At 42.7% G+C, this 13,571-nt stretch overlaps 1 protein-coding gene across 3 annotated transcripts in view; it reads right to left on the bottom strand.

The window, feature by feature from the left end:
- Positions 1–6,554: 6,554 nt before the first annotated feature.
- Rin2 (Ras and Rab interactor 2) overlaps positions 6,555–13,571 on the bottom strand; it is a 193,014-nt gene continuing 185,997 nt past the window's right edge. For all 3 annotated transcript variants that reach the window (XM_042666467.1, XM_042666468.1, XM_042666469.1), the window contains 2 exons: positions 11,997–12,160; positions 6,555–8,606 (listed from right to left, as the gene is read on the bottom strand). In XM_042666467.1, the coding sequence (XP_042522401.1) occupies positions 8,286–8,606; positions 11,997–12,160 (485 nt within the window). In that variant the 3' untranslated portion in view covers positions 6,555–8,285. The remainder of the gene's footprint in view (positions 8,607–11,996; positions 12,161–13,571) is intronic.

The following is a 13,571-nucleotide window of genomic DNA, read 5'->3' as shown; positions in this document are numbered from 1 at the left end:
CAAATTCAGGACCAGCACAAAATAAAACTTACAAAAGTCCATATGCAGGTATAATAATCCTTGGGAGAGTCAAGTGATGCCTGGGACTCCACAGGTAATGCAGCTGCAGCCAAAGGGCAGAAAGAGACAGCGCAGCTTCTACCTGCTATGCATTTAAACAAGGAGGAAATGTAGAAGCAATTGCACATTAGCAAATGTGCCATAAATGAACATTAAAGGATGTATGTGTGTGTGTGTGTGTGTGTGTTCACACAAGCAGATGCACATGCTATTCCAGAGGCTTGAAATCAGGATCTGAACCCTGTCCCTAAGCTTTTCCATCTCAAGGCTGGCACTCTACCACGTGAGGCACACTTCTATGCCTGGCCTTTTGGTAGTTAGATGGAGATAAGAATGTCATGGATTTTCCTGCCTGGGCTGGGTTTCAAACTTGATCCTTACATCTCAGCTTCCTGAATAGCTAGAATTACAGATGTGAGCCACCAGCACCTGGCTTACATTTTAAATCTAGTCAATCTCAGATAACTTTAGCAGTTTCACATTGAAATTTGAGCCCTAAAATTCAAATTGGAATCAATCATACATAACAGGTGGGAAAGTAAGCTGGTATAGTCTCCCTGGGAAACAATCTAGTAGTTTCTTTATAAACTGAGCATATGGTTATCATTTCACTCAACAACTACACTCTTAAACATTTAGCCACAGAGTTAAATGAAAACTTAAATGTTCACACAAAAGTGTTCCATGCTTATTAAGCCAAATGGTGATGCATGCCTGTAATCCTAGCTACTCGGGAGTCTGAGATCTAAAGACTGAGGTTCAAAGCAAGAGCAGGCAAACAAATCCAAGAGACTCTTCAATTCATCAGCAAAAATCTGGAAATGGAGATGTGGCTCAAGTGGTAGAGTATCAGCTTTGAGCAGAAAAACTCGGTGAAAGCATGAGTTCGATCTCTTGTCCCAACACACACACACACACACGGGAGCGCGTGTCTATAAACTGAATGATTCCATTTGTATACCAGTTTTGGAAAAACTAGAATTATAGGAACAGAAATAGATCAGGATTTAATCCTGGGGCTGAGTTGGGGGTGGGGGGGAGGGTGGGTAACACAAGAGGGGCAGGGGTAGGAAGATGACATTGGTGATAATTGTGGTCACATAACCAAATGTGTCTGTTAAACTTCATAGAATGTATAGTTTTTTTCAAAAGTGAATTTCAGTATATGTAAGTTACATCTCAATAAACCTGACTTCTAAAAAGAAAAAAAAATCATCGTTTTTACATTATTGTCACAATTTTGATGAATTTATCTGTAAAGCACAAAATACTTCACACCCCCAAAAGATTTCCCCAGTCCTTTGGCCTGGGATATGCTGCTACTGATTTCTCTGTCAGTGCATTCACTTTTATTGTTATCATACAGGAAAACATAATTTCTTTCCTGGTTGCCCATTTTCCCTACATTAAAGATGACTCATAGAACTTTTTACAGTGAGTAATTCCTTTTACTGCTTCCCTGGAAAAAGCTACGTTTTTTGTGGGTTTTTTTAACCACATTTAATCACAAAACATTTTCCTGCTCATTGAAACAAAACACCATGTGCTGTCTGTAAATAATGCTGACCCAGATTCACATCCCTTCTTGCAAAATACCCCTATTTAAAACAAGCAAACAGCTTGGCCATTTGTCTGTTATTGTTGTTTCTTTTCCTCTAGATCATGGGAGAAGTATAACATGCACAATAAATCTCTCTCTCCCTCTCTCTCTTCTCTCTCTCTCTCTGTATCTATATCTATATTTGTATATCTATATTTATATAGGTACATTCTAGGCTAAAGAGTTCACAAAAGAACAGCTGGCATGGGTAAGTGCTTTCATTTAAGAAATTATGTTTTTAGCCAGGTGGATCACCCCTATAGTACTACCTATTCAACAGGCTGAGATCTGAAGATAGAGGTTTAAAGCCAGCCTGGGCAGGAAAGTCTATGACACTCTTGTCTCCAATTAACTATCAAAAAACTGAAAATGGAGTTGTGGTTCAAGGGGTAGAGCACCTGCTTTGAGTGAAAAAACTAAGGCATAGCATCCTGGCCATGAATTCAAGTTCTAGTGTCAGCACAAAACAAATAAACATTATGTTTATATTATAAAATGTTTTATGTTTTATATTATAAAATAATACCGGGCAGGGTAAACATGTTGGCCCTGGCCATCAATAGAATAATCTATTTTCAGTTTTGCTAACTAGGGTATATAGATGCACTTACCATGGAAACTTGAAACTGACTATAGCTTTCAATTAAGCAGTATACATCATTTCCCTACTAATACCTCACTACAATTAAAAAAAAAAAAATTAAGGCCTAAACACAAGAGACAAGAGATCCGAAGGGGAAACAATAGTTTCTTGACAAAGTGATTTTCAGCAAGGTTTTGCCTTATTCCTAGCAAGCAGCACAGCTGTTTTCTTCTCCTCCTTTTTAGGGATAAAACTACAGTGCATCTACTACATTTATTTGCACAAATCCCAGAGCCCCAAATATGCTCTGGACTAAGGTTGTTAAATTAAACCACAATGCATGTGTAAGTCATGTGGGATTTTGTTAAAACACAGATTCTGGATTTCTTGTTTGCTTTGTAGTGCCAGGGATCAAATCCAGGGCCTCCCTTGTGCTAGGCAAGCACTCCACTACTTAGCTACACTCTAAGCTCAAATGCAGATTCTAATTCAGCCATTCTAATTCAGAGATTCTAACATGCTCCTGGGGAATCTGGGGTAATTGGTCCATAGATTAAATTTTCAACTGATCCATCTTACACTATCTGGGATATGAGATTTTGTAATCATTTTTGTAATCCCCCAACTATTATATTTACACATGCTAAAAAATAAAAAGCAGAAGCACCAGGTGCCTGTGGCTCACGCCTGTAATCTTAGCTACTCAGGAGGCTGAGATCTGAAGATCTGAACATCGTGATTCAAAGCCAGCCTGGGCAGGAAAGTTTGGGAGAGTCTTATCTCCAATTAACCACCAGAAAACCAGAAGTGGTGCTGTGGCTGAAGTGGTAGAGCAATTGTTTTGACTCAGGGGAAGTGCCCAGGCCCAGAGTTCAAGTCCCACAACCTACAAAAATAAAAAAAAAAAGCAGAAGCTTTCTAGGGGAGCTGGTTCATTTACGTACTTACTTCTAACCGGTTAAAGAGCATTCAGCAAGTTTTCATTCTTTGTAGTTTCTCTTTTAGTTCCTAAGTGATATTTATGTCTATTCTGTACACATTACACATCAGTAAATTAAACAGAAAGGAAAATGAAATTTAAAAAAAAGGGACACTGCAATCTGGCAAATAAGCTTATTCCATAAACTGTAGAACTGACAGGCGTTAGGAAGTCTAGATAAAAGAAATAATGAAAATTAATTCTATCAAATGCCTCATTATTCTGGTAAAACACAATACTTTTTAAGAGTAACCCTGTCGAATGACAGAAATGCACATATTAGTATCTAAATAAGTAATGGATATAACATAAAATTGGGCAAGTGACTATCATACTTTTAAACGAAAATTCTTTCTGGGGGTGTTACACTCCTGTGGGGGCAGATAGGGCCCATCGCAGGCTTTTGCACTTGCCATGACTGGAAAACCACCAGGGTTTGTCTCTGCAACTTCTCTTTTGCTTTTTCTAGGCACAAATTCTACTGTAGAGAATGCTAGGGGGAATGGGCATTTAGGCTGGGCTTCCTCTTGTTTGTGTATGTTTATAGATCATTTTCTCTCTCTCTCTCTCTCTCTCTCTCACACACACACACACACACACACTACCACCAACATCTCCACCATCAATAATAAAGTTAATGAACAGCATAGCATTCACTTTTTGATCCTCTCACATTGGGTATCCTGCCTATATGTACACAAAAGACAGGAAATTCTTCTTTCTCTTCCCCCCCTCCCCTCCAATGCCCTTTCCCCCTCTTCCACTACTTCCCCCCCCCCCCCCCATCTCTCTCACTCACACACACATACACACATTCTGGGAATGGAATCCAGGGCCAGGCCTCACTGACTAGGCTAGCACTCTACAACTTACCTACATTCCTAGCATATAAATATGTGTCAAGGGCTGGGAAGGTGGCTCAATGGTAGAGCGCTTGCCTTGCATGCCTGAGGCCCTGGGTTCGATTCCTCAGCACCACAGAAGCAAAAAGAAAAAAGCCGGAAGTGGCACTGTGGCTCAAGTGGTAGAGCACTAGCCTTGAGCTGAAGAGCTGAGGGACAGTGCCCAGGCCCAGAGTTCAGGCTCCACGACCGGACCCCCCCGCCAAAATAAATAAATAAATAAGTGTCAATACCGGTGCTTGAACGCGGGGTTTTGTAAGTTTTGCTTGGCTTTTTTTACTTAGGGCTCACGTTTCATTACTTTCCTGTCTAATCTCTTGAGCCACACCTGTACTTTGGGCATTCTGGCAATTAATTGGATATAAGAGTCTCATGGATTTGTCTGCCTGGGGTAGCTTTGAACCCTGGATCCTCAAATTTCAGCCTCCTGGGTGGCTAGGCTCACATGCATGAGCCACTGATACCTAGCTTAAATGTATGCTAAAAACCTTTCCGTGACTCCTTTCCTTGCAACTTCACGTGGGAGCTTTGTGCCAGTCACCACTCATTCTTTTATGTGAAAAACAAAGAAACAAAAACAACCTAAAAAGCAGATCACTGTTTTTAGAGAAGTTGTCTCCTGAGACAAACACCAGCTCTTTACTCCATTCTCTCTCCCTTCCCGCATGTCTTCCTCTCCCCCTCTCCTTATTAATTCTTCAATATAATCTTCTAAAGTGTATTTCCAATTTGATTAGGCCTTTTTAAAGCCAAATGGCAAACAGTACTTTTGCTCTCAAATTCACCCCCATGAAAATGGTCTGAAAAATGACGATACTTAGGATTGTACCTTCAAATACTGCCAGATGATTGAAATACTGTGTCCACTGTATGCTGCGGACCTTGGCAATCTTTCTGGGCCATTTCTCTTAGAGGAATCACTTGCTTCATGTCTCTAAATGAACCAGAGGTCACAGCTGCAGTGGAGGTGAGAGCACACTTGTGAATGGAAGCATTCAGGCTGGCCTTCCTGTCATCTATGTATGTTTGTAGATCTAAAGTTGTAGCTTCCACATGGGATGAATGATTTTAACATTTCCTATTTCTATGCTGTGTCCCCAAGGGGTGGGTGGGTGGGAGGACACTTGGCAGCACATCCAATATCAAAAACAAAATTCCTTCCTCTGGCTGGTGGTCCACTTTGCACATATTTTTAGCTTTGGAAATGCATTCTCCTCTCCCTCTGTGCAGCATGTATATTTTTACTCTTCTGATTCCATCCTCACTTCCATAGAGTCTGTTTCCTGGCAATTTGAGAAGTGAGAAATGCCTGCGTGGAGGAAAAAAAAAAATGAAGACACATGGTGTGTTGAAATTCTGACAGGGAAGCATTGCTCAGTGACAAAACCAGGGCTGGTCTTGTGATGTTTCCTTTTGCTCACATTAGCTTTAACTATTCTCATCTGGCTCTTGTCTTGCCAGAAGCTCCTCACGCTGTCTCCAATTCAGATGTCGTGACCTGTTTTCAACCCACTGAGGGCTGATTTCTAAGTATGAGAACAGCACGCTGGGCTTTGTTGAGAACGTTAGGAGAACACTTCCTCGGACTTACCTGTGATCCTTTAGCCCGTGGCAAATAACAAAAGCAGGTGGATCATCTAACCCTTGTGATCTCTAAAGAGCTGCCATACTGATGGCTTAGAAATGCTTCTAAACTTGTGTTTTCACTCCACAAGGATCGAACGAGCACAGAGGATTTGTCAGGCTGGGTTCCAAGGATGAGGGATACAACAGTGAAGAAGGCCATGCCTCTGCCCTGTTAATTTCGCAACCACATTGAACTCTCAGTCAGGACAAGCCAGAGGTTGCCTAAGGACAGGGAGGAGCTGTCTGCAGGGTACTTACTGTGTTCAGAGTAACTGTGATTTGTTTTAGATGCAACTGAGCCAAGTTCTATGTAAAACCCTTTCAGATCAGAGAATGACTTTTTTTTTTCTGTGCTGGTAGTGGGGCTTGAACTCGGAGCCTGGGAGCTGTCCCTTAGCTTTTTTCAGTCAAGGCTGGTGCTCTACCACTTGAGCCATACCTTCACTTCTGGCTTTTTGCTGGTTAACTGGAGACAAGAGTCTCATGGACTTTGCTGCCAGGGCTGGCTTTGAACCTCGATTCTAAGATCTCAGTCTCCTGAAGAGCTAGGATTACAAATGTGAGCCACTGGCACCCAACCATGAGGAAAACTTTTGTTCTCCTCGTTCTTAACTTTTGCCTCATCAGTCCATAAGCTTCTGAACAATGTGAGCCTTCTGTTTACTCTTCATGGATACTCTAACCACAACCCCAAGCTCAATCAGAAGTAGACCATCATGTAAATTTCATGTTCCATTTGCATAATGGTCTTTTGGTGCCTTATTACACTATGACTCTAAAACAAACACAAACACACAATCAGAGAATATTGGAAAAACATTATTTTTCACACTGGATTATGGTACAGTATTACAATGTATTATGTGCAAAATTTCATTTAAAAAATCATTTACAAAAGGAAGCACAACACAGTATGTGCTGAGGGTTCTAGTACAACAAAAATCAAGGCTGAAAAGGCTCAAGACACAAAGCCCCCAAATTTGTGATGACACATCCTTACATAGCACAAAAACATAAATTTTCAATGACTTGCGTTACATTGATATATAATCCTCCTTGTATGGGCTCCCACAACCGTTTTTTAATCAAAAATACATCTAACATCACTGTCTATTGCTTTGTTTAAAAGACTTTCTTTTTGGAGTGCTGAGGATTGAACCCAGGGCTTTATGTATGCTCAACAAGTGTTCTACCACTGGGATGCGTACTTGGCCATTGTATATTTGTAGTACACAGAGTTTCTTTTTTTCTTCTGCAACAACATCTCATTGAGCTCAACAAAAGCCACATTATACATTACTTAGTGGCTGCCCCAACGAATTGGATGGTGCTAGGTTTCACTGATGTGGAAATTGAGTGAGGGGAGGTATCCTTGATTATTTTTTTCCTCATGGGCTTTTTCAACATTTGCTAAAGCAGGTAACATATGGGATAGACTTTTGCCAAATCTCATTGCTTATTTACAATATTTTTTATCATAGGTTCCTTCTGACTCCTTTTCTTACATTCCCCCATAAGCCTGAACCAGCAGACTGAGCTCCTTAGTCATGTATCAGAATCTACATTTCTCTCTCTACCTCTCTCTACATTCATTTCTTTTCTTATTCTCAGCATCAAATGGAAAACACACACACATACACACATACACACATGCACACACACACACACACACACAGCATAACACCCCTAAATCTGCACAAGGTAACAGTACATCAGATTTCCAAAGGCATTCTGTGGCCAGTGTCAGGAATACATTGCTCTAAGAAATCCAGCAGTCTCTCCCCACAAAGTTGCCAAAATATCCAGTTACAGAAGAGAGACTTTTAAAATGGGATACTCTCAGATCCAGCAAGAGATTTATTTTCAAATATTAAATGTTAAAATCACATGCATAATTATAGAAATATTTTAAAGTTACAAAAATAGTTTAAAAACCAATCCTGACAGTTAACCGGCAACTGCTATAAACATTTCTAGAAATATATAAAAACACAAAGGCTCTTTGTAAAAAAAAAAAAAGAAAGAAAGAAAGAAAAAGAAAGGAGAATGGAAAGGAGAGGAATAAAGGAGAGGTGAAGGGAAGAAAGAAGGTGGAAAGGAGGGGGAAGAATGGAGCCATCTTCAAAACAAGAGAAGTACCTGACGCACTGCCAAGGGACAGTCTTGTCAAACACCTGCTGTTGAATTCAAGAGAAGAGCTTGTACCTTTAAATGTTCATTCAGCACATACACATACATGGAAATCAATGTGGTGTGTGGAAGGCAGTGGATAATCTCAGAGGACACTTGAACCACCAACTGCAACTCTCCACTGCTGGAGGAGACATTTTAACTGTTTCAATTCCAACTACCTTGCCTGGCAATGTGGCTAAAGATGCCCTTGACCAAGTCAACCTGTGGATGGATGGATGGCTCAGTCACTGAACTGAGGGGGTCTTCCAGGAAATGACTGCCTTCCAAGCTCAAGTATGTGGCAGCCAGAAGGCTAGAGTAAGCTCCCTTGTGGAAGCACCAATGGGAAGTCCCGTGTGCTTTCTACGAGGGGGTGAGGTCTTCTCCGTTCTGGAAAATGACACCATAAGGATCATTCTTGATGCGCTTGTATACAAAGTGGAAGATATGGGGCTGGGGCCGACTATGCAGCTCAGCCTTGATTTTTTGAGGGTAAGTGTCCTCTGCCAGCTGCTGCCACGTTTCATCCACAAAGAGAAAGAGGCTGTATTCCTCAGGGTCTTCCACCTTAAACTTCTCAGCACAGAGCTGACACACATCTTCCGTGGTGATGTAGGGTCGCACAAGAAGGGTCTTTCCTGTGCAGCCACTGTTGACCTCTTGGAATGCAACCCGGAGGTAATTCTGCAGATGGAAACAGATGTCAGAAAGAAAGAGACAACCAGACAGCAATAAGCCTCATGGTGAAAGGCCAGTGCCAAGGTGGTGGAATCTGTGAGCCATTGCATGGCTCTGACTTATCTGGTGATATCTGAGGTTCGGCCATGAAGCTTGAATTGCAAGGAAAGAGGCTGATCTGAATCTGGGCCAGGAGAAGGACTACAAGATGGCCCAAACTGATCACATGTTAGCTCATTTGCAAACAGAAGCAACAGGAAGCCCACCAAGCCCTGGTTTCACCTTGCTGTAGCCCTCGTGAAGCCTACTTAAGAAATCCCTGCGTAAGAGTATGAACCACTGGGATTATTCCCAGCTTAAAACATAAACCAAAAAGCAGAAGAATCGGATCCAGGAGTCAGCAGGAAGAGATTTTAAACACCCAGACCCAACAGCACATAACTGTGCTTCCTTTGGCCACAGCGCTTTTCTCTGGAGCCTAAGCAAGAGCAATTATAATTATGCTAGGTTGAGCCCTAAGAAACTGCTGATGTTTGAGCTCCCTGAACAATGATTTCATGTGGTTAAACTTAATATGAGGCTCCAAGTGGCTCTTGGTGTAATGTTTGGGAAGGGGAGTGGAGAGAAAAACCCAGAGGGAGGAGCATGTGGAATCTGCCAGAAGACTGGAGCTGAAGTGGATGAAGCCCAAAGTGGCAATGCAGGATAATGCAGAGAGACATTTGCAGGCTTGGACTTGAGAATGATGCCATGTGTCTGCCATTCCGAAACACAGGAATTCTGTGGCCTCCTACAACAGAGAGCCCAGATGAAGGCACAGACAGTCCAAAACTCATAACCAGAGTCTCCTAGATTTAGGTTTCCCTGGATAAGTCCTTCAGCATCCCCGTCCTTAAGCATGAAATTTCCAGATAAGATGGGGAAGGCCCAGTCCAATTTGACTTGCATCTAAAAAGCAGTTTTTATTTCCTTTTTCTAGACCTGGTGACTCTGTTTGGAAGCTTGCTCACTGCCTAGGCTCTTTTATGGTTGCCATGACGGCTGAATAGGCAACCTAAGATGTTTTACATCTGCTTCTGCAGAGGGCATTTGTCAGCCGATGGCTTTGCAGAGGTGAGTCAGTGGGAGGATCCAGACTGACACTCTTGGATTTGAACACATGGTCTTTAGAACGCAAAATACATCCCATCAGTCCACATCCCTTGTCCTCTCTCCCACACCATCCTTTCTGCCAATCCTTAGCTCTAACACTAGGTATACAGCATTTACTCAATGATTGCTGAAGAGAGAAGTCTACATTGTCTCTACTTAACCCCTGGAGAAACTGAGGCACAGGGCGGCTAGGGAACTTGCTCATGGCCACAGAACTAGAATGGGACAAAGTTCAATCTTCTGCCTTTACCACCTCCCATGTGCAGTGGTGTTTGGGTATGTGACTTCCGATGTAGCAGTTCCAGCTTTGGGTGCTGAGAATTTCGGCATCTCCAAAGTGAGCAAGAGAAAGGGGAGGGCGTTTGCCAAAGAAAGAGTCTACATGGTGACTCAGAGCCTCCAGTTTAGAAGCTGCCGATGGATGGACAGGGGAAGAGAGAGGTCCTTGTGGCAGGTAAGGAGATGGAAGAGTACATTTGTCTCACTGCCTCTGATCTTCTCAGAGGGTACAGCAGCTCAGGAACTCCTTGCATGGTCCAGGGACCTGGATGTGCTAAAGCACTTCACACTTGGATGTTCTTAAACAACCCCCAACGGTGAGGGGAGCACCCAGCATGCCTTCTCAATTTCTAGATTTATTATCTGAAAGAAATTTCTGAGAATTCTGTCATCTTTGAGAAGAACATGAGGATGTTGCCTTTCAACCATGGGTTGTCACCAAACAAAATATGTCTTTTGGTTATTTTCAGAGCATAAGAAGGGGGAGGAAGGCAAGGAAAATGAATTGGGATCCATCTTGCCTTGCTTTTCTAGTTCTCTGCTAGGAATCTTGCCATGTGGCACACAGAAAACAAAGCACAGAGGTTTATTGTTTCTTTTTTTTTTGTTTGATGTTGCTTTTGTGCCAGTCCTGAGGTTTGAACTCTGGGCCTGGGCGTTGTTCCTGAGCTTTTTTTTTGCTCTAGGCCAGCACTCTACCAGGTAAGCCATACCTCCACTTCTAGCTTTTTGGTGGTTCACTGGGGATGAGTTTCACAGATTCTGTGCCCAGGCTGGTTTTGAACCATGATCCTCAGACCTTCTGAGTAGCTCGAATGACAAGCATGAGCCACTGGGGCTTGGCTCATAGTGAGGTTTTACAATTCCATCTCTAATCTTCAGACTCTCATTCAAAGGCGTCTGCAGATTTAACTCATAATTGTACAGATGGCAAGCAAATCAGGAAATGTTGGGTTGTGCAAAAGTTTCTGTAACCTTCATCCCAGCTCTCTTGTATAAGAAACAAGCTTGCTGGGAATTGTCTCTCCCCAGACAGCAGCTATCAGTCATGAACACTTGAGCCTGAGGACCTGACAGGGATTTGGCTGAGATATTCACTCTAAGTCTGCTCTCCCTGACCATGGCAGGAGCTGCTGCTGCTATGAGATGTGGGGCTTCTGTTTGGGGGAGTGAGGGAGAAAAAGGAGGAGAGGCCATCACTCTACCTTCTCTACCCAATGAACACAAGGCCAACTGTAGCAGGTAATGCAATATGATACACCTGTGCCAAATTGCTACCTCCTTTTGGGCTTCCTGTCTGGTCAGGTACTTGGTATCTAGGCTGAATGTTTTGGTAAGGAGTCTGCTTTCATTTGACTTAGTTGTCTTATTGAGGATGTATATGTGCGTATACGAATATGCATATATAAATAATCATACATCGTATTTAATATGATGGTGCATTCATTGGAAATGACACTTCAAACTTTGAAATTGGGGGGGTGGAGACTAGGCAATGAACTCAGGGCCTTGCACTACCACTGAGCTATACTCCAGTCTGAATGTTTGATCTTTTCACAAGCTAGCCAAACTGGGTCAATCCTGTCTTGCGATGCTGGGGTGCTAGATGCCGGCAGCGATCAGACCCTCCTGATTGCACAATGGGTCCCCTGTCATGTAATGATTTGCCAAGTCAGGCTGCTCAGTAGGTCAGATACATTCAAAGCATTTTCTGCTTGTGGTATATTTAACCTGACAGCCTCTAAGTCAAAGAGCATCCGTATTATACATTCATAAAGCAACAGAAGTAAGACAACAAGGCCCAAGAAGTAGCTTCACACATCGGTTTTCCATCAAATGATTCAACCCAGAAAAGACCCGGGGCAGGAAAAGGGTGGTGGGGAGCTGAGAGGCACAGAGGGAGCCATCTCGGCCTTCCTGGGGAAGGAAGAGGGGACGGCCATGACGGTGGCTCCACGTGCGTACCTGAAAATCATCCACAGAAGGGATGGTCCGGTTGGTGGTTCTCCGTTTGTGCCACTGCCTCAGGGTGTCCCTGGTCTCTGAGCTGAGCAGGCGTGCAGCTTGCTCTTCTTGGAAGTTCTTTATCAGAGACAGTGCTCCATAGGCACTGGTCAGGTAATAGCCTCCTGGGAAGGGGAGGAGAGGTGAGTTACTCAGAGGATCACACTCTGGTGATGACACATGGAGAGGCACTAGTGTTAGAAACTATAACTGTGTTGCCTTATCCCTGGCCCTCATGATGAAGATGGGTCCCAGGATTTCCTGCCCCTTGGAGATCAAAGCCCTGGGTGCTAGGTCCTTTCTATGAAAGGATGTTGGATTTACTTGTAACCTATGCACATCTTCTAGACTCTTTCTTATGCCTAAAGCAATATAAAGACTACTTAAGTCATTGTTATAGTAGCGCATTGTTCAAGAAATACAGACAAGGAGAAATTTTGCGTATGTTTCATACAGAAGTATTTTCTAGCTATTTCCAATCTGTGGTTGGATGACAGGGAATCCATGGATTCGAAGGGCTAAGTGTCATTTCCCATTTCTCCCACAGAAGCACACACTCAAGATCACACCATACGCTCCTTCATCTACCCACTCCTTCACCCATCTGGCAGAGGTTTATGGAGTGGCACAGGCCTGGGCCAGAGGCTGGGAGCCCCTGATGAACTGACAACAGTTCTGTTTCCACTGATGGCATTTCCTTTCTAGTAGATGAGACAGTCAAAGACTTTATTAAGGGACAATTGTGAAAGTAGGCTAGCAGGAAAGATCAGAGTCAGAGCCCACTGCAGAGACGGGGAGGAAGTCAGGCAGGTTGGGGGAGGCTGCTCATAGGCCACAGTCACTTATTTAGCCCATGCATATCCTGAAAATACTGTTCTTTGGCTTTTAAAAAGCGAATCGTTTTTAATTTTTAGGTAAACAAAATATGTTGAAAGAACTGCAGCATGCACAAATGTGTTCACAAAAACATGAAAACTTTTAAAATAAGCTCCCTTTTTGAAACATTTTTATTATTATCATCTTTAAGTAGTTGTACAAAGAAGTTAATAAGCTCCCTCTTAATTTCCTTTCTTCTTACTTGTAGACAATGCAAAATGTCATTTAAGAAAAATACTCAAGCCAGGTGCTAGTGGCTCATGCTTGTAACCTTAGCTACTCAGGAGGCTGAGATGTGAAGATCATGGTTTGAAGCTAGCCTAGGCAGTAAAGTCCCTGAAACTCTTATCTCCAATTAACCATCAGAAAACCGGAATTGGAGATATGGCTCGAAGTGGTAAAGTACTAGCCTTGAGCAGAAAAGCTCAGGAACAGCATCTAGGATCTGAGCTCAAGCCCTACGACAGAACAAAAGAAAAAAAAAATTAAAAAGGAAAAGCTAGTGATGTTCCTTTGATGATGTATTTAGGATTGAGCTCTTGTGTTCATGGGGATAGAAGAGGCTGTGAAATGCAAATGAATGGCTAATAGCTTTGTCCTAAAATACAATTTGGTGACTGCCAAGCAATGTAAACAAGGTGCTCAGGAGCCACTAGGGGG

The sequence above is a fragment of the Dipodomys spectabilis genome, unplaced genomic scaffold (genome assembly GCF_019054845.1).
Source record: "Dipodomys spectabilis isolate Male_0828 unplaced genomic scaffold, ASM1905484v1 ptg000365l, whole genome shotgun sequence".
Classification (NCBI taxonomy): Eukaryota; Metazoa; Chordata; class Mammalia; order Rodentia; family Heteromyidae; genus Dipodomys; species Dipodomys spectabilis.
Note: the sequence above shows the minus strand (reverse complement) of the source record. Positions and strands in the feature narration are given on the sequence as shown.